Consider the following 23,473-nt stretch of genomic DNA (forward strand, 5'->3'; position numbering starts at 1 on the left):
ATAAAGTATATAAAGAAGATTTATATATAAAGATAAAAACAATATAAACACAAAACATATTAATTTATATACCAAATGGTCAACAGAATTTGGATGTGTTTATATAGACGTCAAGAAAAAAAAATTCAAACTGGCGAAATAGTTTAAAATTAGTAGTAACTTTTTTGTGAGTTATATATAGGTGTGTGGGAGGACGGGGCTGATACACTGATCACTAACACAGGTAAAGGATCAGGTGTGGTGGTGGGGCGTGGTCGGTGGGTGTGGTCTGGTCAGTGGGTGTGGTTTTGCTTGTCAGGTGGTGTGGCTAGGGTGTGGTATTAATAATAATAAACACAAGTATTAAATGAAAAATAAAAGTCACCTCAAATGATTTACTCCCACGTATTTACCTGAAGTTTAATTCAAGCGTGACGGAGGGAGGGAGGGAGGGGAGAGGGGCAGGTGTTGGTGGGGGACTGAGGAGGGGGAGGGGCCTGAACACAGGTGGTGATGATAAGTACCTGTGTAACAATTAATAATATTTTTTATTTCCTGTGATTTGGAGGCAAGACCCTGAGACCAAGGGCAGGTAAAGGCCAAGGTCCACGTGTCCTGGGTGAGAGAGAGAGAGAGAGAGAGAGAGAGAGAGAGAGAGCAGTGTGGGTGGGAGTGTATGGGTGGTAAGGACAGTGTGTGTGTGTGTGGGTGGTAGGGACAGTGTGTGGGTTTGAGTGGGAGTGTGGGGGTCTGGTGTCAGGGCTTCAAGGTGTTATGTGGAAGAGTTGACGACCCTGAGGGAGGGAGGGAGGGAACAGAGGCTTAGTGGGAGGGAGGGAGGGAAGAGACCTGGATGGAAGAAGGGATGGAGGTAGGAACCAGTAATTGATTAAGGGAGATGACAACCTTGGCTGGGTCACCCCGTGATCATGGAGGGCGGGGCGTGGAGGGAGTGAGAGGTCCTTGCGCGTCTTCCTGTGAGGGTGGTGGGAGGTGCAGTCTTCCCCCTTCCCTCCCAATCCATCCCTTCCTCTCCCCCTTCCCTCGCCTCCTCCTCCTTTCCCTTCCTGTTTCATTTCTTAATCCTTTTCTTCTCCTGTTTCCCTTCCTCTCGTCTTTACTCCTCCTCCCCCCTTCACGTCCACACACCTGAACTCCTTCATTTCCTGCCTCTTGTTCTACCATGCTGTTTCTTTTCTCTCTCTTCTTTCCTTTCTTCTCTCTTTCCTCCTTCAATCCCTCCTCCTTCACTGCGCTGGTGTGTGTGTGTGTGTGTGTGAGAGATTTAGATACTCACATATGACATCATCTATGCATTAATCCTGCTTTGTAATTGAAGGTCACTTATAAAGTATTGTGTAAACCTATTCTCTTTACTCACACACACACACACACACACACACACATACACGTACGATTGTGGACAACATTTGGTGGATAAGGTTGGTTGATTGTGGCGGAGGAGGAGGTAAATTGATTGTGGTTAGTTAATTGTGGTGGTTAGTTGATTGTGGTAGTGAGGTGGTAGAGGACAGTGGTAGATTATCCTCGGTCTCGCTAATACTCGAGAAGTCTTACCCTTCACCAATGTCGTCTACGTGACCTTGGGGGGGGGGAGGGCTGTTGTCGTTTCCGCTGTCGTCAGGTGCGCGCCAAAACCGATAAAAACTGACTCGCACGGGAAGCCCTACCTGGATAGCGCGGGAACTGTATACGGGATACCAAGATTGTTAAAGATACTAAATTTTTCCCCCCTCTTAACTGTGGAAATAACACGAACTTTTTTTTCCCCCCAACTGTGGATTTAAGTATTTTTTCTGCAGTGGAATTAAGAATATTTTTTTTTTTTTTGCTATTTCTAACTTTATAATTACTAATACCTTCAATATGGCGTCTGTTCTTAATTGAGGCACCAAACTCAATTCCCCAGGTAACATTAGGGTGTTTTAAGTCATCAGGTGAGAGGAGGAGGAAGGATGGCTAATCTTCAGGTGATATACAAACCAGGTAGATACGTCCTCACACCTATCAGTATAACTCAGGTACTAATGAGGGAGCACCTGATGAATCTCCACCCAACCTAACCTAACCTAACCTAACCTAACCTAACCTCATCCCCCATAAATAGCGTTTAGGTGATTGCTTCTGAGAATTTTTTTTCTAAGATGAGAACAGGAGGCGGAGGGGGAGGGGGGTAGTAGGTGTGTAAAGGTGAGATTTGAGAAGTACTGTTAATATTATTTCGTCATGGTGGGAAGGGTGTGTGTGTGTGTGTTGTGTGTGTGTGTCTCATCATCGTCAACATTAGGTGCACACAACATCCGCATTCCCCCGCTGCTGCTACACGACGTCTCTACTTACAGTGGTTATTAAGTTTGTGAGCCAGGCAGAACCGTCGTCTCGCTTTAAGAGCCTGCCACACACACACACACACACACCACACACCCACACACACACACCCACCACACACACACACACACACACCACACACACACCCACACACCCCCCCACACACACACACACCACACCCCCCACACACACACACCACACCCCCACACACACACACACACACCACACCACACCCCCACACACACACACACACCCCCACACACACACCACACCCCACACACACACCACACCCCACACACACACACACACACACACACCACACACACACACACCACACCCCCACACACACACACACACACACACCACCACACACCACACCCCCCCCACACACACACACCACACCCACCACACACACACCACACCCCCCCACACACACACCACACCCCCCACACACACCACACCCCACACACACACACCACACCCACACACACACACACACCACACCACACCACACACACACACCACACCCCCCACACACACACCACACCCCCCACACACACACACCCCCCACACACACACACACACACCACACACCCCCACACACACACCACACACACACCACACACCCCACACACACCCACCCACCACACACACCACACCCCCCACACACACACACACACCCCCCCCACACACACCACACCCCCACACACACCACACCCCACACACACACCACACCCCACACACACACCACACCCCCCACACACACCACACCCCCACACACACCACACCCCCCACACACACACCACACCCCCCACCACACACACACACACACACACACACCACACCCCCACACACACACACACCACACCCCCACACACACACCACACCCCCACACACACACACCCCCCCACACACACACACCCCCACACACACACACACACACCACACCCCCCACACACACACACACCACACCCCCCCACACACACACACCACACCCCCACACACACCACACCCCCACACACCCACCACACCCACACACACACACACCCACACCCCCCACACACACCACACACACCCCCACACACACACCACACCCCCCACACACACACACCACACACCCCCACACACACCACACACACACACCACACACCCCCCACACACACCACACCCCCCACACACACCACACCCCCCCACACACACCACACCCCACACACACCACACCCCCACACACACACACCACACACACACCAGTTTTACAACCTCTTGAGAACATAAGCATAAGTTGTGGCCTCCATCAATTCCTCCTTGAAGTGATCAATTTCCCATAGACAGAACAAAGACAATAATTGACGTCACGAAACAAATGTAAAGAAAACGAGAAGAGGCACCATCACGAGGGTAGACTCCTGTAGATTGTGTATAAAAATTGTGTCGAAATGTAGAGGTTAGGTTTGATTTAGTTAGGTTAGGTTAGCGTTATAGGTTAGGTTAGTGTTATAGTTAGTTAGCGTTGGATTAAGTTAGGTTAGCGGACACGTTTAGAAGCACAGGGTTGACAGTGGACACGTTTAGCAGCACAGGGTTGACAGTGGACACGTTTAGCAGCACAGGGTTGACAGTGGATATCGTTTAACAGCACAGGGTTGACAGTGGACACTTTTAACAGCACAGGGTTGACAGTGGACATCGTTTAACAGCACAGGGTTGACAGTGGACACTTTTAACAGCACAGGGTTGACAGTGGACACGTTTAACAGCACAGGGTTGACAGGGGACATAGTTCCGTTTCATGGACGTTGACAGAATTAACGAGGTGAATTTCTCTACTTGTGGACGCTGACCAGGTGCTAAGTGTGTGTCGTACGATCTTGGGAGTCACTTGTAGGTTAGTGAACACTCTCTCACCCCCGAGCTTATTTCACCTAATTCAACAACTTAACCTAACCCTCCCAGCATATTTCACCTGATGATTGATCACCCTAATGCTAACTTAACCTAAACTATAACTTATGTGGTTTGGTTAGGTTAGGATATTTGCTTCCAGAGAGAGAGAGAGAGAGAGAGAGAGAGAGAGAGAGAGAGAGAGAGAGAGAGAGAGAGAGAGAGAGATGTTTATAGTAAATGGAAGAAGGGAAGCAGGAGGCGGTGAAGGAGAAGAGGTGGTGGTGAAGGTAGTCGTGTGGGTCAATAGGTGTGACAGCTTAAGTAGTGACTAGTGTGGGTGACTCAGGTAAGGTGCACCGGGTAAATATCACCCAGGTAAATTGTCAGTCATCGATAGTGATGTTGGTGATGCTGATGTGTTGGTGGTGATGTTGGTGATGCTGATGTGTTGGTGGTGATGTTGGTGATGCTGATGTGTTGGTGATGATGATGGTGTTGGTGATGATGGTGGTGTGTGTGTGTGTGTGTGTGTGAGAGAGAGAGAGAGATGATACATATGTGTGATGGTGAAAGCTCTCCCTCTTACCAGTAGCCGTCCAGACATCATTTACTGCACGCATATCAAGAGTCACGCCCATCCCTACTCCTCCGCCTCACGTCCACTCTCCTCCCGCTCACTCTCCTCGCGCTCGTTCTCCCCCCCTCCTCCTCTCCTAACGCACGCAGCTGTTCACACAAGCATACCAGAAGGCAAGCAAGCAGAAAAGCGTGTATAAGGCACTCACACTCACACACACCACATGTATCATCTCTCACACACACACACACATACACACACACACACATATACACCATCTCTCCCACACACACACACACACACATGTATCATCTCTCTCACACACACACACACATGTATCATCTCACACACACACACACATGTACCATCTCACACACACACACACACACACATGTATCATCTCTCATACACACACATGTATCATCTCTCTCTCTCCACACACACACACAATCACAGTTAATGGATGACAATAATTTGAGATAATTATTTTTTTGTAATTACTGTTATTACCAAGATGGTTGGTCGATGGAGGCCAGTATGTATCATTGTCCCAGCTGTTGCGTCATACAGCTCTATGAACGCTTTTCTTGACTGACTGACTGACGGAATTACTAACTGACTGACTGAAGTATAGAATAGCTGACTGACTGACCTAAGGTAGCCAAACATAGTTCAGCCTACCACACCCTAACCTAACCTAACATAGTGAGTGGCGGTGGATATTCCTGGGTGTTGTATTTAGAATAGGGATGGGGAAGGAGAGGAGGGGGGTGAGGTGATGTTGGGGGCCTGACATTCTTGGGAACATTTTGTTTTTCCTCATAACCAATAACAACAGGGGCGGGTAGTCACGACTGAACTTAGACACACACACACGGGCCTAATGTACATTTGCATGTTTGTGTGTGTGTGTGGAGAGAGAGAGAGAGAGAGAGAGAGAGAGAGAAATGGTGTGGTGAAGGTGTGCAGACAGACGAATCAGGTGCGCCCAGGTAAGGACACTCTGGAGGAGACCACCTGAGGGAGGGAGGGAGCAGAAGTCCACAGCAGGTGTGGTGGTGGGGGTGGGGGGGGGCACAGGGGTCTCAGTTTACCTGGGAGGGGTAGGTAGGCAGGTAGGCGCGTGTGGGGTTGGCTTCCTTGTAAAATGTTTTCCTCTGGGGTTTTGAATATGAGGGTTGAATCTCTAAGTGTTGTGTAGGGAGGGTTGTGGTAGAGGGTTAGGGAAGGTTGTGTAGAGAGGGTTGTGGTAGGGAAGGTTGTGGTAGGGAAGGTTGTGGTAGGGAGGGTTGTGGTAGGGAAGGTTGTAGGGAAGGCTGTGTAGGGAAGGTTGTGGTAGGGGGGAAGGTTGTGGTAGAGAGGTGTGGGTAGAGAGGGTTGTGGTAGAGAGGGTTGTGGTAGAGAGGGTTGTAGAAGGTTGTGGAGAGAGGTTGGTAGGGAAGGTTGCAGAGAGGGTTGTGGTAGGGAAGGTTGTGAGAGAGAGAGGTAGGGGAGGTTGAAGGAGGAGAGATCTTGTAAGTAACTTTGTGTGTGTGTATCTTTCCGTTTGGTGTGGTTCCTGTGTCTGTCTGTCTGTCTCTCCCTTAAAATTCTTCCATCGACACTCCCTCCTTTCTCTCCCTACCCTCCCTCCCAAGAGATAGGGTTACGCACGAAAGAGTGGCACGCCAGCTCGGTCATGTTGGGTGCTCTTCCCTTGTAGCCCCTTCCCCTGCCTCCCTCCTTATATATCCTCCTTTCCCTCCCTCCCTCCACCACACAAACATGCTCCTCCCTCACTGCCACGCCCACCACCTCCACTGATTAGTCCACATACTGATGCTGCCCTCTCACACTCTCTTTCATTACGTTCATTCCTCCTCCCTTTTCTCTCTCCTCTCTCCATTACGTTCATTCCTCCCTCCCTTTCTCCCTCCTCTCTCTCCATTACGTCTATTCCTCCTCCCTTTTCTCCCTCCTCTCTCCATTACGTTCATTCCTCCTCCCTTTTCTCCCTCCTCCTTCATTACGTTCATTCCTCCTCCCTTTTCTCCCCTTTCAAAATCCGCTGCTGAGCATAATGTCACACACAGGCACCACAGTGAGCATAATGTGAAGATATTTGGCAGAGTGAGCATGAGCTTTATGTGGAGTTGCGAGCATAATTTTCGTCGATGAAGCATATGTGAGCATTGTGTTTAACAGGTGTGGTTGGGCCTTATAATGAGCTTAATATTAGTACTGGAACCTTACGGAGCATAATATTGACGTGTTGGGTGGAGCATACGTGAGCATTGTCTCCTACGTGTCACAGGGCCGCGTACGTGACCAAGGGAGTGCCAACGATGATGAATGTCACTATGGTAGGGATGTTAAGTGCCACCGAGGGCCATGGTGCCAAGTTGGGGGGGGGGAGTGAGGTGTATGACCCAAGACCTTCATTCTTAAGATAGCTGACACACACACACACACACACACTTTAAAGTCTATTTGAGTGTATTCTAGGTTAGGTTAGGTCAGGTCAGGTCAGGTTATGATTAGCTTAAATTACATTAGGTTTGATTGGGTTGTTATGGTTAGGTTAGGTTAGATTTTTTACAGTACTCATTAAAATGCACTAAGCCAGGTGTTGTCAGGATCGCCCACGGGATAACGTCTGACAGCTGACAGTGATGACGTCATGTAGTGCCACAAGACATATGACGCGTGCCAACTGAAGTGTAGTCATCTGAGGTATCACGTGAAGGGGGGCAGGTGGTAGGGACAAGGTGGAGGCGAGAGTTAGTGTGGTGGTCGTGGTGGTACTGTGAGGCTGTCGAGTGTGTCATAGTTAAGTACCTGTCTGGTCAGTTAAATAAAGGTGAGAGATTGTGGTTGTGGTGGTACTGCGGTTGTGGTGATGCTGTGGTTGTGGTACTAGAGTTGTGGTTGTGGTGTTAGTACTGTGGTTGTGGTGGTGGTACTGTGGTTGTGGGATTGTGAAGGTAATGCTTGATCAATTTCAAGTAAGAGTGAGGTGTTCCTTGACATTGTTATCGTGTTTCCTGCCCAGGTAAGCGAGGGGCTGGTATACCTGTTCAGAGAGAGAGAGAGAGAGAGAGAGAGAGACCTACCTTTTTGTGTGTGTGTTGTGGTTGTCTCTTATCTCGCCCTTCTTTGTGTCTCTTACTGTCGTGTGAACGTTTCTCTGTGACCAACGTTTCCTGTTTGTGTGTGTGGGGGGGGGTCTGTCTGTTGTGAACGTTTATTGTTGTGTTTAGGTTCCTGTTTTAAATGTTTCCTCTCTTAAACGTTTGCTATTTTGTGAACGTTTTCTTGTTTTGGGAGTGTTTATAGTTTTTGTTGTTGTTGTGAACATATCCACCTTCCAAACAAGGATGATGACGATGTTGTTCATACTGACGACGCATATGTGTGTATTGATATGTACTGTATATGTGTATTTTAATCTGTACGTCAATATATATATATATATATATATATATATATATATATATATATATATATATATATATATATATAGTAATGTAAATATGGTATTTTTTCATTAACAAATTGCTTTAATTGACCCCGATATATGAGCCAATTACTGTAATTATTTTTTTGTTATAGATTTACAGATTATTTTTGTGTAAATTGATTGGAAAAGACGATTACTTAGTTGGACTGGGATAGTTTTGAAAGCAGGTAACACGAATCGAATTAAAATAAAAGTTGGACTGGATTAGAACAAGGGACTGTCAGACAATGGGCTGAGGAGTTGAGAATAAATGTCTCTTTGGCAACTTTGCTCATGACGTCACGGGTTTCATTGTTTACGTTTGGGCAATCAGTTGATGTGCTTGTGGGGGCGGGGGTAGAAGACTGGCGGAACAATCACTGTGTAGGTCACTGTGTGTGTGTGTTTGTTTGTGTGTGTGTGTGTGTCAGAACTACCTGGCTCGTATTGATTTGATTGTTTACCTGTTGTATAGGCGACTGCTGTACTGCCTGACCTTACCATTCTCTCTCTCTCTCTCTCTCTCTCTCACAGTTATTTTACTTCTCACTTTTAAAGATTGGTTTTATTGAAGGCCGCCGCGTTGGTTGCATCATATCGTGGCGGTGATAAGGTAGAAGAATGTTATGCTCACCTCCTCGTAGTCTGTCTGTCACTCGCGAACGATCTGGGGCTGATGGCTGAGATTATCTACATATGACTTACCAAAACGAAGCAGCATCGACCCCAAATGAGATGAAACAGCCAGGTTAGCTTAGTTTAGGCTAGGTTATGTTACGTTATGTTATCTTATGTTGCGTTATGTTATCTTGTGTTGCGTTACGTTATCTTAGGTTAGGTTACGTTAGCGGCAAGATGATGACAATACAATACAAACGGGAGGGGGGACTATCAAGAAGCCATTGTTGTTGTAGAGGCTAATAATCAGTATAAGTACAATAAGCCACAAGACCTGGTTTATATGTTACAGGTTAAGGACTCTGGGTGTCTTATTGAACCCTCAGCACACGTCGACACTTTCTCCCGTCTCTTGAAGGTCCTGTGATAACCTGCCCCCGGGTGACACATGCTCTTAGTGTTTCTACTGATGGAGGAGAGGGTTGTGATTATGGAGAGGGGTTGGGGTGGAGAGGGGGTTGGGGGGTGGAGAGGGGGTTGGGGGTGGAGGAGGAGAGTTGGGTGATGGAGAGAGAGGGTTTGGGGGTGGAGGAGGAAGGTTGGGTGATGGAGAGAGGGGGGAGGGGATTTGTTGGTGGAGGGAAGGTTGAGTGATGGAGACAGGGAGTTGATTGGTCGAAGGAGGGAAGGAGGGCGTGGCACTTAGAGACTAATCTTCAAGTAATCCACACACACACACACCATCATCATCATCATCATCATCATCCATATTACATGCAGATCTGTGGACCGTGGTATTATCAGTAACATTGTGTAAAGACTCTAACGTGACCATACTTGTGATAACATTGAGACGATTTGGTCACTTTAACCACAATGACTAAGAGAAGACAGTTTCAACACTTGGTTCAGTACACAGCTGCCTTAGGTTATAGAACTGTTTTGGTGGTGGCTGTGTTTGGTAGTAGTAGTGGTAGTAGTAGTAAATTAGTAGTAGTGGTAGTAGTAGTAAATTAGTAGTAGTAGTATTGTTAAGGCTAGATGTGGTTGAGTTACAGTAGGTGTAGACAGACGTGCTTGTCAGGGATGGTTTGGTGTGGGGGGGGGGGAGGGTTGTTGTTAGGTCCTGGTAGTTATAGTTGTGACGTGATTAAATAAAGTTATAGTTGTATCCGGTGTTAATTATGATGGTTATAATGAATTCCCAGCTACATACAGGTGTTTAAAGGTATCATAATAATAATACTTAACCTGTGGAACCTATGTAATTAAGGTCAGCACACATACTCACATTCCTCGACCTGAATAAGAGGTGATTGTCGAGCCCTGAGAGTTTTACCAAGTGTGGCTCAAGGCACTTTATGGCTACAGCTCTTATTGTCTCACCTGGATCATGCTCAAACAGGTGTAAAAAGAAAAGGAAATTAATTAATGGTTGGTATACCTGAAGATAAACCGCCCCCTCCGTCCCAACCCCTAGTTTGATTTCACCTGGTTTAACCCTTTGAGTCCAGGGGGGTTATATTGTCGTCCTCAAAGGGTTAAATCATAGTCCTCAAAGGGTTAAATTATATTACTTAAAGGGTTAAATTATACTACTCAAAGGGTTAAATCATCGTCATCAAAGGGTTAAATTATACTACTCAAAGGGTTAAATCATCGTCATCAAAGGGTTAAATATCCTAACACTACCTGGGTTTGGGGTTAGGTTTAGGTATATTATGTTAGATTAGGTTATATTATGGTAGATTATGCTAGGTTAGGTTAGGTTATATTATGGTAGATTATGCTAGGTTAGGTTAGGTTATATTATGGTAGATTATGCTAGGTTAGGTTATATTGGGTTAGGTATAGAATATAATAGGATAGATTAGGTGAGTTACAGTAGGTATAGATTTTATTTATTTTTACGTGTTTAGAAAAAATATATATATGAAGGTTTAAAATGAACGAGAGAAATGATCAATGTTTATCAATGAACGACCAATGTTTATGTTTACCCCTTATGATATATGTAATGTTTATACTGTGTTTATGGTGAGTGGTTCAGGTTTATATATTCTAGTGTAATGTTTATATCTTATGTTTGTGGTGACTGATAGATGTTTACTTGTTTATGGTGACTGATAGATGTTTACTTGTTTATGGTGACTGATAGATGTTTACTTGTTTATGGTGACTGTAAACATCTGATAGATGTTTACTTGTTTATGGTGACTGATAGATGTTTACTTGTTTATGGTGACTGATAGATGTTTACTTGTTTATGGTGACTGATAAATGTTTACTTGTTTATGGTGACTGATAGATGTTTACTTGTTTATGGTGACTGATAAATGTTTACTTGTTTATGGTGACTGATAAATGTTTACCTGTTGACATCTTCTTGTATAATGTTTATATCTTATGTTTATGGTGACTGACAGATGTTTACTCGGACAGGGGCGGCAGTGGTGGTGTGATGGACTTCCATGTCTCTGTACCGGGCCCGTTCACGTACCTGGTGCACGAACACGCCCGCTCCATCCTTGCTATACAGGTACGTACACGTGCACATTTCTGTTCCTCCCCTTATGTGCACGGTCGTTCAATCATCGTCATATACAGGTAAACGTGCACATTTATACCCTATTCTCACCCTTATACAGTCAGGTCAACACCCTTATAATCTCCAGTTATAGGTTGGAGTGTTCCTCACCTTTGTACAGGTAAGGAAGATTCACCTCTATACAGGTAACTACAGTGTCGCCCATGAATTTTGGTCTCTGTTGACCCTGTGTTGTTCTGCTGGGGAAATGGATTGGAAATAATTGATAAACTTTGGACGTATTCGTAAAATTTAATAAACTTTTGGACGTATTCATAAATTTGAATAAACTTTTGGACGTATTCATAAATTTTAATAAACTTTTGGATGTATTCATAAATTTTAATAAACTTTTGGACGTATTCATAAATTTTAATAAACTTTTGGACGTATTCATAAATTTTAATAAACTTTAGGATGTATTCATAAATTTTAATAAACTTTTGGACGTATTCATAAATTTTAGCAAACACTGAAAGAATAGATACGTACTATAGGCAACTGAGGGTGTGTGTATTGGTGGGGGAGACGGGAAGAGACGGGAGGGGAGAGAGACGGGAGGGGAGAGAGAGACAGAAGGTGTTCATGTATCACACAACCTTCAACTCTGTGAAATGTTTGAAGAGAAAATATTACCTGGGGCATTATGTTGTTGTAGTAATATTGTTAAGTGAAATGAGAACGATGGGTGTGTGTTGTTAATGTAGTTAAGTGATTTAGTAGAACTTTATATCATACTTCTGCTACTAATAATAAATGCAAGAGTAATGATGACAGTAATAATTAGTTTTATTATATTTACAGGACATTATAAACCGTAACACACAACAAGAGGTACTACCATAACCAGCATTTAACACACATTGCTACGTAAGGGTTTCGTTCTCACCCTTGTACACCGAGTGATTCCTTGCTGTGGGGGGAAGCTGAGCATATGAATAGGTATTAACATAAGGCATTATAGTATAGGGTTCGTATGAGAGAGAGAGAGAGAGAGAGAGAGAGAGAGAGAGAGAGAGAGAGTCGGAAGCTCCCACGGGTTCTTGAGAACTTTGTCTTAAAACTTTTGAGAGTTTTCCTGTAAAATTTGTGGTTAAGGGGGGAGGGGAGAGGAGGACAGGGTTTAGGAGTACAGGAGGAGGCGAAGGGTACAGGGGTAAGAATGAGGAGGGGAAGGAAGAGGGATGGCGGTCCGTGGGGGAGGGGTGTCCGTGGGAAAGAGAGGAAGGGGGAGTGGTTAGTTTCCAGTAGTCGTGTTGTTGCGGTTAAGACGAAGGTTTGTCACACACACACACAGCCGCGGCCCATCGTTTTTAAGAAACACCATATTAACCCATCAATTCAGTAGCCCTCTAAGTACACAAGAATACTCGAGATAAATTATAGTAGTAGTATTATTAAACTCCTAAGTGAGTTTATTGTTTTAGTTTTAAGTGATTATTACAGTTGTGTGGGGTTTTAGAGGAAAGTTGTAATGTAATTAAAGGATGAAACTATTTTATTTGTATATTTTTGTTGTTTGGCGCCAACCTTTAAACTGTCGTGCTTATAGAAACGGAAATATATTTGTTTTTGGCACGAACTCATAAACGACTCTCATGCGAGTTTTTATAATGGCGCCAATTTTTTTTTAAGGATTCTAAAAGCGGTAACTCAGTTTTTGGCGCCAACTTTAAGACTTAAAAAGCCTTGACATAGTTTCTGGCGTCACGTATAAAATTACAAATTTTAAGAGACATACGAATTTACGGTGTATGAATTCTGACACTAAAAGTTGGAAGTGATTTACGGAGGAATCAAAATAAAAAGAAAAATGACTGGACAACGTGTAGTAATGAGTTAGTTTTTGGCGCCAACATTTTAACCTCCAAGTTGTTGACCGTTAGAAGCGGAAGGGGGGGGGGGTCTTCGTGGGTCTTTAAGCCACACACACTATGACTGAGGCCGATTTTAAGAGGTCCTTTACACGGCCTCTGCTGAGTCAGGGAGAGGGGGGTCTTGTTTCTCGGTCTTTGTGTGTGTTTTTCTTTGTGTGCAAACGTGTGTGTGTGTGTGGGGAGGCAGGTGGACGTGAGGCGTTGTTTGTGTGGGTGTGATGGTCCGTCAGTGTAAGCGAATAAATAGTTTTTGTGTGTGTACGTTAGGAGGCTTGCACGTGTGTGTGTGTGTGTGTAGAATTAGCATACACATACATACACAGTTTTTAGGATATGTGTGATGAAGTAATATACATAAGTAGAAAAAAATGTGTAAATCAAGACGACGTGAGAACCAACGTTGGAATTCTCTTCATTTTTTGGCCGTGCGGGAGTTGCGAGTGGCCAGTCATAATATAAGAACCAGCATAGTCGTAACGGTATGTATTTTGTCTCATCTCAGCGCCTCATTACTAAGCGTATAAGCGTCACCGGTCGCCTGTAGACAAGTGGATACCGTGACGGCCTCAGAAGAGAATAAAAAACGTAAAAATAAAAGAAGGATGAGATAGAAAAGAGGGAAGGAGCATCAAGCCGGAACAGAGTTGAAGTGATGGCGAGGCGTTCAGTTTCCTCCACTTGTGATTCCTGACCAATAGGCGAACGGCTGGGGGGACGATGCTCTCTTCTTATGTAACGGGGAACTTATTTTTTGAGGGGGGTGGAGGGGGTAATTTTAGGGTACTTAGTGTTTTTGTATTCGTGTGGAAGTACAGTTAAAGACTCACGGTAAAGAAATAACAATAGGATAGGAAACATCTTGGTGTGCATGTTTAGTATATTCCCTTATTACGTTGGAATGTCTTAGTATTGTGCAGTAGTCTGTTTTTATTATTTTTATTACTGTATTACTATTAGTGTTATTTTTGTTTTTTTTACGAATATTATTGGTATTATTATTCTTTTTATTGGTACATTATTCAAGTATTCATCATCGCTTTCCCTTAACCTTCCCAGGCGTATGAGATCTTGATGTCATGTTTTGGTAATTCAATGCCACAGCGTTCTTGATGTAATAAAAAAAATCAATTGACACTAACCCCATTATTATTATTAATCTTTTTTACTTCAGTTAAGATTGTATTCCAGTCTCATTCTGCCTTTGCTTTGGTGTTTTCTGTTACGTATTGAAGATAACATACCTGTATTTGAGCTGTAATGAAGATAACATGTGGTTTTAGTTATCCAAGTTGTGTAATTTTTAAGTAATTCAGGATATTTCTGTTTTCAGCCTGTGTTGGGGTTTATTTTTTAACATGTTTGGGTTAACTTAACACGTGTTGGATAAAATATAAACATTACAAAATCGAGATAAAACTGAACGTTGTGTTATCTTTACGGTCTGGATAACGTATTTGTAAGAATGGTGGTGGTGAGTTGGCAGGTCGTCTGGGGGGAGACCTCGTAGAACAGTTACAGCGTATATATTATTTCGTAATATATAACACCGACACACTATATAAGAAATATACTTGAAAAGACAACTGTATAATTTATGGTTACTTGAATTATTAAAAACAGTCACTTGGATAAAAAAAATATTACTTAGGTAATTAACGAAGTTATTTAGGTGAAAAGGGGTAATTATAGTTACTGAACGATACTAATTAGTTTACCTGGACGATTAGAAAACAAAAAAATAACGAGTTGAATGTTTATTATTATTATTCTTATTATTATTATTATTGTTATTTTTATTATTTCCAGCTATTTCCCCCTTCCTCCCTAGGCTCTACACCTTACCCACATTATACATCGCTCACAGCTACATAACTGTATACTAACCGCCCTTACACTCCCCAGTTCTCGCGTTTTAATATTTCGTGAAGAATGTGTGAGGTGCGCTACTAGGCGGCGTTGGAATTTCCCGTCCCAGAAAATATTTAGAATTATTGAGAGCTGGGAATCTCTTAAGTTTGATATTGTGAAGGTATATGAACATTAAAGGAGAGATAATAAGTGTTTAAACGATAACTAAACGATTTATACCAATGTTAAGTTTACGGTAGAGTCTTGTCACGTTCCACCCAGAGCCCCGCCTGCCTCCCCCATCATGCTGACCAATCAACAGGAAGCTCTTGTTACAACTTGAACCACCAGAGAAGAAGCATGACATGACCTTCACTTAACTTACTGCGTTTCAGAGGGAGGGAAGGGGGGGGGGGTGAGATAGATAGATGTTTATACAGCCATACTGGTCTGCTTTAAAGGGAGGGAAGAAGTGATAGGTGGATGGTTATGTACTCTGCCATACAGGTTAACATTGGCTCATCATGTAGATAGAGTGGATAGGTGTTATAATACACATTGGATCATGTAGATATATTGGAGGAGGATTCGCCCAGGTAGGAGACTGGGGGGGGGGGGCGCAGGGGGTAATATGCAAATGACCAGGTGTTGAGGATTTTGTATATGTAATCTTGTGTTGGCTTCCGCTGTCATGTACAGTACACAGTCGAAAAAGTGTTTTTAATCTTGCTTTTAACATCATGACGCAACGACTTTAGGGTTTTAACAATCCTACCGAGACACTTGGTGGTGGTAAGACGAGACGCTCTCCACCAATCACCGAGCTCGTTTGTCTAACTGATGATTAATGACGAAATAGCTCCACCAATCAACACGCTTGATGCCCTCAGTGTCCTACCAATTAAGGAGCACCTGACGATTATCCCCCCCCCCCCATTTAATCAGTAGGTGATATAAGGTGAGGGTGGCCAATCTTCAGGTGATCGCCAGTTAGACGTAGATACGTGTCTAGATGATTGGTCAACAGACAAGGCTTGACCAACAGAGCGTCCGTGTGTGTCCTAAAGCTATGTAGAGCAGAGTGTGTTGGACTATAGACACACCCCGGCCAGAGCCTCCCCCAGTTTACTGTTTTTTATGACTGGGTTGGGTCCTCAGTGTTCCTCCAGGTCACGGTGTAGCGTCAGGCATGATGAGTTCGGTTGACTAAACTCCCCTCAGCGGCGGCGGACTCCCAGGCCTAACTCGCTTATGGTAGACGGTGTAAATTAGTAATGGTTTTATGCTCAACACCAGCCTTTTACTTTTAGTGGTGTGATGGAGGCACACTGCTCGCCCGGTGGTGAAGGACCTCACCCATGTCCAGAGCACCATATGCCAGGCTGGCTCCACCGCCACTACCAACGGGTGTACGCTTTGCATTATCACATTTTTAACCTTTTTTGAGTAAACATTTTAGCGAGATATATTTATGTACTTGTAGTATAAGGAATAGTATATTTGGTCAACATTCCTCCTGCAGACTATATCTGTAATAGTAAACACAGTAGCCGCTCGGTAAGTTGGTAACGCTGGTAGAGAAATAACAAGCGGTGCGTGACGTCATCACGAGCTGCCGTGAGACCGTCCCGAACTGGCGGGTGTGACGCGTTAATGATGGTGTTGGTAACACCTAGATATTTCTGATCTTAAAAGCCACCCAGCTGAAAACACCGCGAGCATATGTTTACGCTTGAGGTTAATTTATTTGCGACCTCAACAGGTAGCCACAGATTATAGCGATATGTGGCGGGAATTTGTGGAGATTTTTGGCGTTTTTTCCCCTGTGGGCGGGTTAGCGCCATCCGGGGGTTGGTGGAAAGCGTGACGGCCGCCCCCACACACCACCACGCTCACACACACTATCTCAACCTTGCTCAAATGCGTATATAACTACTTGTTGAATTATTACACATTGGAACATGAAATAATATCGTCATATTTCTGTACAATACTCCACGCTCTACAAGTTGACAGTACGAGATTATCCTCGGCTAACACAACCTAACCTAACCCCGGTAATGGTGACACGTCTACCTAAACCTGAATGGTGTGGTCGGTGTTGGTGGTGTGGTTTATGGTTCGGTGGCGTTGTGTATGATGTGATGGTGTGGTAGTGTCGTGTGGTGGTGTAGTGTTGACAGGATTGGTTAAACTTCGGTATATATTGTCCAGCTTCCATCCGTTTCTGTCTGTGTCTATATCCGTCTGTCCGTTCTTGCTCCGTCTATCCCTAACTGTGGCCACGATTGAGTATTGTATTTTCAAGTAAATATTCTTATACGAGGGATGCCATGACCCTCCCTCCCTCCCTCCCTCCATCCCTCCTGTAAATGATGTCTTCAAAGTTCAGTCGATGTTGATCTTGACCACTTCCTTCAAGGTCCTCCTCGTGGTGTGTGTGTGTGTGTGTGTGTGTGTGTGTGTGTGTGTGTGTGTGACCTTACCATACATATACACAGGACGTAACGGTGAGTGATATTAAGGCTGTAACGACGACGGTGTTACAGGGCGAAATAAGTGGCGGTGACACTGTCGGTAAGTAGCACATCATCATCATCATCACCATCATCCTCTGAATTAAAGTATTGACGTCATGATAAAATTTTAATGTTTATTTAGCCAAAAGTAAACAAAGCCAACAACAATCTCTCTCTCTCTCTCTCTCTCTCTCTCTCTCTCTCTCTCTCGTTCGTTCGTTATAGCAAAAGTATGTGACAGTATTGTGGTCGGTATACACAAGCAGGTTGTCAGTATTGCAGTAATATGTCACCCTCCTCCCTTACCTCATCTCACCCCCCTCTCTCCTCCCTCACCCCCTCCCTTACCTCACCCCCCCTGCCTCCCGCCGTTATAGTCATCTGCTCGCCCCCCCAGCAGTTAGGTAACGGTCCAGCGTGACATTACTAGTGATACCTGTACAGTACTGACCGGGCGTCACACCTGCGTACATTATACCAGCCGTCACACCTGTTTTGTTTCCTTTTTACCAGGAAGTGAGAACGTATCGTACAGAAACAAGATGGCGGCGAAAGCGAGGAGAGACTGTACTATATAACTGGGTGTTGTTTTTGTTTGTTTGTCCGTACTTAAGGGAACCATTGAGTGTATTGAATGTTTGTAAATTATGGCTGCGAATTGGTCTTGTTACACACACACACACACACACACACACACACACACACACACACACACACACCTCTAGTCCTGGCAATGAATAAACTCTCCCTTGTGTGTATTAAAAAGGTAAACATGAAGAAAATTGGTGTATGACAGGATTTTCTGGTGTGTGTGTGTGTGTGTTTGTTTTGTGTGAGTTTGTGTGTGGGTGTAAATGTATGTTTGTTTGCATGTGTAGGGGGTAGTGTGTGTTTGGACTGTGTGTGTGTGTAGACAATAAACCAACAAGGTCATTGGCGAGTAATAGACCACCATGTGTTGTGGCCGTCAGACTCAACTTCCTTGTGTGTGTGTGTGTGTGTGTGTGTGTCTCAGTGTGGACACCCAGTCAGTTTATCTAAATACACCACAACCTAACCTAACGTAACCTAACCACTAAAATTAGGGTGTAGGAGGGGTGTGTGGGTGTAGGAGGGGTGTGGGTGTAGGAGGGGTGTGGGTGTAGGAGGGGTGTGTGGGTGTAGGAGGGGTGTGGGTGTAGGAGGGGTGTGGGTGTAGGAGGGGTGTGTGGGTGTAGGAGGGGTGTGGGTGAGGAGTATAAATATTGAGCGTCCATTTCACCAAGTCATCACCTCAAGGGAATATGTTTAGCTGAGCGGATAACTTTAAAGTCTAATAATAATAAAATGACGCCGGAAATTATCCGCCATTGTGTACACGGCACCAGTTGCTGAAGCGTTAAGTTAATGGTGAATTGACAGAAGTGAAGACATACAGACGCTCGCTTGACTCATGCACTCCAACAATAGCGGGTGGGTTAGTGTCCAGTGTGTGTGTGTTTAATAAGGTCAGGTCAAAGTGGCACTGGGCCAGGTGACCTCACTCGGTAAGAGATAAGACAAACCTGATATACAAGGCAAAGCGATAGAGATTTACTTGAAGAATATCAATAAACAATAATAGAACTGAAACAACTACAGCAATAATAATAATAATAATAATAATAATAATTGGTATTCATTATGACGAACACGAAAGGCTTAGGTAGGGTGGGGGTGGATTAGGTTGAGAGGTGAGAGGACGATTAGTTTTTGGAAAGGAAGCAGCGTTGGTGTAGGGCAGATCCTTGACACACACAGGTAACACGTGTAGGCTGGAGAGAGAGAGAAAGAGCTTATTAGTGGTGGTGTATAGGCGGACAATATAAGCTGCTTGTGATCTGCCTTTGTGTGTGTGGTGGAAGGGCTGTGTTTAGGCTAAGGGCAGTATGTGTGGTAGGGAGACACACAATAACACGCGTTTTGTTTACAGTGGCATGGTGATAGTGTGGACATAGTTTTTGGGGTGTGTAGAAAGTGTGTCTGAGAGAGAGAGAGAGAGAAGGTGGGGGGGGGGTGTTAGGTTAGTGAGGGTGATTCACGCGTGACTTCCGACCTAAAAATTGATTCTACTAGACTACTGTATCGGTTTTAGATGGTAAGTGTGATAGAATACCAAGGTTATTTTACTCTAAACTATAAATGCGCCATTACAATTATCAAGACATAGTTACAAATTGGTTACACACGAAGGATATATTTTTCCCAATTAATATTTTTAGATTAATTACGAATATAAAAAAGATGGTATTGTCTTAGAGAATGGCAAAGGTGATCTCAGTGACGAGAGGTTTGGCGGGAATACAAATGGAGGCCATCATAACAAAGGCCTCTCCCGCTCGCCCTGGTAACAGCTGTGTTACGCCACTGCACATGAACACCACCACCACCAGCAGTAGGAGAGACTTCTCGCAGGAACGCACAATGTGGAAACTGTGTGGTGAATGTGGGAATTTCTCCTCCAGCAACACCACTCGTTAAAATAAAGTTCCCGCTTCTCTTCCTGTTTTATGGTGGGTGGCGTGGCATCTTCCCAGGACGGACTAGGATACTAAGCTGTAAACTCACAACCTACTGATTATTCCGTTAAAGATAGCATTTACAGATAATTATGGTGGGTTAGGTAGTTCTCTGTATACTTTTCGTTTAATTTACGGTTTGTTTTGGACGCCGGAAGAAAAAGATTTACCCAACTCGCGTTTGGGAGGGAAATGATCATGCAAAAGTGGTGGTAGGATAATGTGTAAACAAATTAGGTTTTATTACTCAAGAATTATGTTAGGAGTTTCAAATAAGCTCTTGGATTTTTTTGTTTTTTTTTAATGAAAGTAGTGAAAACTTTTATATAAGCACTATTTAGTTTAATTAACAACATGGATAAATTAAATTATATAACATTGGATTAAATTCAAGAGATTATAGTCTTATAGGTCTGTATTTAACCAATTTAACCAAATATAATCAATCTTGTACGCTGCCCAGCCATGTTTCTTAGCTACGGCCAACAACACACTTGCTACACTGCAGATATTGTCGGTAAAAAAAACACCACTTGTCAAGACCTGGTGTGTGTGAGAGAGAGAGAGGCTTAGATTTTAGTGTGTGTGTGTCATGATTCTGAGGTGTATGTGCTTTGTAATTCATTTGGTGTATTGAGCAGTATGTCTTGTGTGTTGGTAACTAGTGCCAAAAAATGCCTCTATGATAAATACAACCCACAGATAAGTTGTGACTACTACGTTAAAAGGCTGGGGGTAAATGTTCTCGAGATATTGTTAAGGGCACATAGAGTTGTAGAGTAGCGGTGATAAAAGTTGACAGACACCAACCTATTTGATACACTTTAGTAAACACAAATATTATCCTCTCAGTTTGGTTACTGGATGCGTCTCGTAAAGTCACCATTTACATAATGGGACGATCGCTAGTCTATACACCATTGTCAGGAACTCCTTATTAAGTTGAGGAACCACTTATTAGTAACTATTGGTATCCGTCTATCTGTCTGTACTCGTGGAATCTTCGCCCTAAACGCAAGTAATCTTAGTTCATCCCTCAGCCATCAAATTGTTTGTGTCTGGGATGGTGTCAGTTTCCTCCGCGCCACGGACATATTCCCACGGGAACAAATCCCATCAAATGATAAAATTGGGAAAAATTATTACAGTTCAAGTTTGTTATAAATTCCCATACCCTAGGCGGTTAGAACAGATGGAACGTTTTAGAACTGCCACCTTCAGTCGTGCAGTACTAGGAGGCTCCTGTAAAAAATCAATAGTTTGCTTGATATTTCTAAACGGATAACGACTCCAGATTTCGTTTTACTTTCATCTTTGACCTTCATTTCCTGGCCTTCCCAGGCACTGTACGGGGTGGATATGTGTAATTTCCCCACATTAAGTATCAACCAGCTTGTACCGAAGACCGCTAATTATCCTTGAAATGTGAGTTTGTATAACACGCATAATGTATGTTCTTTGTTGTGCAGCACAAGGTCCATGGTACTCTTTAGGTCTTGGTGCATCACAACACAGAAAGCTTTGAGTAATGAACTTTGTTAGCGGCGCCTTGGTACAGTATATCATGACTACAAGGGAAGGCGGGGAGGTTTGACGTTTGGCAGAGGTGGGTGTGACGTTATCAACTTGTTGGCACCACCAACCGGGTTCCTCACGCACCCTAAACGCAGGACCAAGGCATCGCTGGGGGTCAGTGAATGACACCAAGGCGTCTGCCAACGCTGAGTCCGCCGGAAAAAAGGCGGGATTGTCTTGAAAACAAAGAGAGGAGGAGCCATCCTCTGGCCACGCCCTCCGCCTTCCCGCCTGATTGTTCTCTCCAAAGTGAAGGACAAAGAGGTTGTGAGACTATTATGATCAAGATATGTTTGTTTTATTATTCATGTACACGGGACTGATGATCTCAGAAAGAAAATTCACTAGTATTACGCGGGTCAAACTAACTTAAATACAGTAACGCAAAGGCAAACTATTTCATATTTTCATCTGTGAATAGTAGTAGTAGGCAGCGTGTAGAGGCAGAGGCACATGGGTGTAGGTGTTGTCTGCGTGTTGGACTCAGATGTGATCATAAAACAGTTATACTCGGGTAGGGGAGACATCAGAATCCCTTTAAAGGTCGAAGAATCAACTCTCGGTGAAGTAATACCTTAACATCACCAGATACCATGGTTTTGGAAATGATCTAATTTTGACTGCTGCCGATACTATTTCACAGATAATTTGTACAAATGTTTAAAATGAAGTTGGTGTAGGCCTATCTTTACTGTATAAACAAAGGTACTACCTTACATACTGATTAAGGATCTGGGTTCACAGTTTAAAATTCGCGTAATTAGTGTTAATTAATGACCTTTGATATAATTAAAAATATTTAAAAAGTCAATTACGCTGAGCCCGTAAGTTTTAAATCGCCTTTAGATGCATTTTCTTAATATAGACTCGGGGTGTCTACTGGTCTGGAAAACCTGGAAAAGGCAGGAATTTTATTGGGGCTGGAAAACTTGGAAAAGCCAGGTAATTTTATTGGGGCTGGAAAACCTGGAAAAGCCAGGGGATTTTGTTTAGTCCCCGCTAGTTGTTCTAGGCCTCTTGGGTATTATGATACAGTAATTATATTCACGTAGACCTCAGCAGTCACATGACGAGTCGGTTCCCATGCAACTACGAAAGGATATTTCTGGGAATTTTTTGTCTCGTTATATATTACAGAAAGGGAATATACATTAATAAGTACCAGTAATGAGGGCAAAAGTTCAATGAATAAAAGTAACGTGAAGGACTTGTCACTAGTAGGCCATAAGGGGGAGAAATAGTTATGTTCGTCAGTGATAGAGTGATGGAAGTATACGTATTTTGTGAGGTTGATGGTCATAAGTAGCTGATGTACACATGGCCAAGTGTATGTGTACTGAGAAACACCTGAGATGTGTACACGAGTGGGGGTGGTTTGGTCGTGGTGGTCTAGTGGTGAACGCTGAGAAATATCACTGTCGTCGGCGTCTCGAATCTGTCATTTGGGTTATGCTTTACATCATCATCATCGTCTTCCAACATTTACATTAATGCCCAGTAGTAATGTTATGTAAGGTTGAAGCCGAAGCCAAGGCCATTACTGTCAGGATGGGTGTGATATTTTCGGCGCGTCGGAAACAAGATTAACATTATTAGCTTAAAGCCGTAATATGGTGTATCCCCTCTCCCCTCTCCCTTGCTGGTT

General features: G+C 43.9%; 1 protein-coding gene across 3 annotated transcripts in view; it reads left to right on the forward strand.

Annotated features, from left to right (window-relative positions):
* Positions 1 to 23,473, forward strand: part of LOC121875132 — an 82,879-nt gene that overhangs the window by 37,793 nt on the left and 21,613 nt on the right. For all 3 annotated transcript variants that reach the window (XM_042379516.1, XM_042379515.1, XM_042379517.1), the window contains one exon: positions 11,328 to 11,424. In XM_042379516.1, the coding sequence (XP_042235450.1) occupies positions 11,347 to 11,424 (78 nt within the window). In that variant the 5' untranslated portion in view covers positions 11,328 to 11,346. The remainder of the gene's footprint in view (positions 1 to 11,327; positions 11,425 to 23,473) is intronic.

The sequence above is a fragment of the Homarus americanus genome, unplaced genomic scaffold (assembly GCF_018991925.1).
Source record: "Homarus americanus isolate GMGI-L3 unplaced genomic scaffold, GMGI_Hamer_2.0 scaffold36970, whole genome shotgun sequence".
Taxonomy (NCBI): Eukaryota; Metazoa; Arthropoda; class Malacostraca; order Decapoda; family Nephropidae; genus Homarus; species Homarus americanus.